General features: G+C 36.7%; 1 protein-coding gene across 1 annotated transcript in view; it reads left to right on the forward strand.

Annotated features, from left to right (window-relative positions):
• Positions 1-439: 439 nt before the first annotated feature.
• The window catches only part of suco (SUN domain containing ossification factor), a gene marked incomplete in the record, with an annotated part of 88,481 nt that continues 87,185 nt past the window's right edge, over positions 440-1,735 (forward strand). The window contains 1 exon segment of the mRNA XM_014030831.1: positions 440-701. Within this exon segment, the coding sequence (XP_013886285.1) occupies positions 649-701 (53 nt within the window).

The following is a 1,735-nucleotide window of genomic DNA, read 5'->3' on the forward strand; positions in this document are numbered from 1 at the left end:
ATATGTTCAAAAGAAAAGTAAAATACAATAAAAATTCAAAACAAATTAAAACACTTAAAAATTAATTAAAAATAAAATTTAAGACACCAACTCAAACAACAATTATCGTGAATGCTTCCTCAGCCTTGAAATAACAAACACTTATTTCCATTGTGGTCCAAAAATTAAGAGTTCTATGGGGGAGAATAGAGACACAACAAGTTGTTAACAATCAAACAATTAATCACCAGATGTTTGCGACATCCTGTGCTTTAATGATTGCCTATCCAAACACATGACGCGTCCAGCTGTACAGCCTCCAACTCATCCCCAGCCAAGGAGGCGGGGTCTGTCTTTTTCAAAGCGACGTCGCTACGTCTGTTGTGATTGGTCAACTCAGATTGTCGATGATCTTATTGGCTACCCACAAAGCGGGGGTTGAACTCTGCGGGAGCCCAGAAGTCAGCTAGAGAAGCTGAAGAGCAGTCGATCTGCWGCGGTGTGTGATGAAACACAGCTCTCCTGAAGTGTAGGGCTCACCTTCCTTGCCTATTATTATTATTTTAAATTAAAACAGCCCACATATAATTTATCCTCGGGTGTATTTACTAAGCGTGACAGATTAGAGGAAAGCCAAAGAGCGAGGATGTTGGTCCCCGCAGGAAGATAATGAAGAGGCTGCGCGTGTTTTTGCTGTGCCTCACTGTAGCTGTCCTGTTCTGGTAAGTTTGTCCTGACACTTTTCTTTCACCAGAACAACGACATGCCTGACGGACAGGAATATGATCAGCTCGGTTAGGTCCAGCAGGCTGCACGGAGCTTCATTCGGCCTCATTTTGGTGCCCTGTCAGTCCGACACCAGGCGCTTTGGATCAGGCTGAAGCTACATGTTAGCTAAAAATGATCTTGTTGTACAACGTGTGGCGTTCAATACATCTGTAAGTTAGAGGAAGAGCCTTGAATTATTGATGTAGGTGTTTGTTATCTTAACTGAATGATAACGTTTTTAGTTTCAATGGTTTTATTGGGTTAGGGGTGAAGCCAGCTGTTAGCATCTTAGCTAGTTAAATGGTAGCATATGTTAGCCTGGAGGGTATTTATCAAAAATAAATACATATAGAGATCATTAAATGTGTCTATGCACAGTTCTCACCTTAAAGCTTCACTCATTCACACATGGAAATACTTTATATGGAAATAATTAATAATAATGTATCAAAACTATCATCATTAATAACGTTTATTACACCCTTATTAACATAGTAGTAAAACCTGTTTTTGATTTGAGGGGAATATGCTATTTTTAACTTAATGTAATAAATTATCCAAACAWTTAATTGGTTGAAATATAATTTATTAACTGATGAGAAAACTTCATACATTTACATTATGAAGTTAAACAGGGGTTTATTGAGCAGGTGAGTTTAATTAATTAATAAATGATTGATTGTTATTGTTTGAAGCTGTCAGAGGTCTTATTGTCTTAATCTCAGCAGCAGGTAAAAATGTCCAGGGATTGTGGGATTGCAAAGTTGTATGGTAACTAAGTACAAATACTTCTTTATTGTACTTAAGTATAATTTTTGGGTATCTGTACTTTAATTGAGTATTTATTTTTCAGCCTACTTTTTACCCTAACTCCTTACATTTTTTAAAAAGACCAGAAGTTGAAAGTATTTCATTTCTGCTTGTTTTCATTGCAGCTTGTTATTGTAAAAAATAAAAACTATCCATATAAACTGAGCCTCCTAGATAG

This window comes from Austrofundulus limnaeus, unplaced genomic scaffold (genome assembly GCF_001266775.1).
Source record: "Austrofundulus limnaeus strain Quisiro unplaced genomic scaffold, Austrofundulus_limnaeus-1.0 Scaffold1124, whole genome shotgun sequence".
In the NCBI taxonomy this organism is placed as follows: Eukaryota; Metazoa; Chordata; class Actinopteri; order Cyprinodontiformes; family Rivulidae; genus Austrofundulus; species Austrofundulus limnaeus.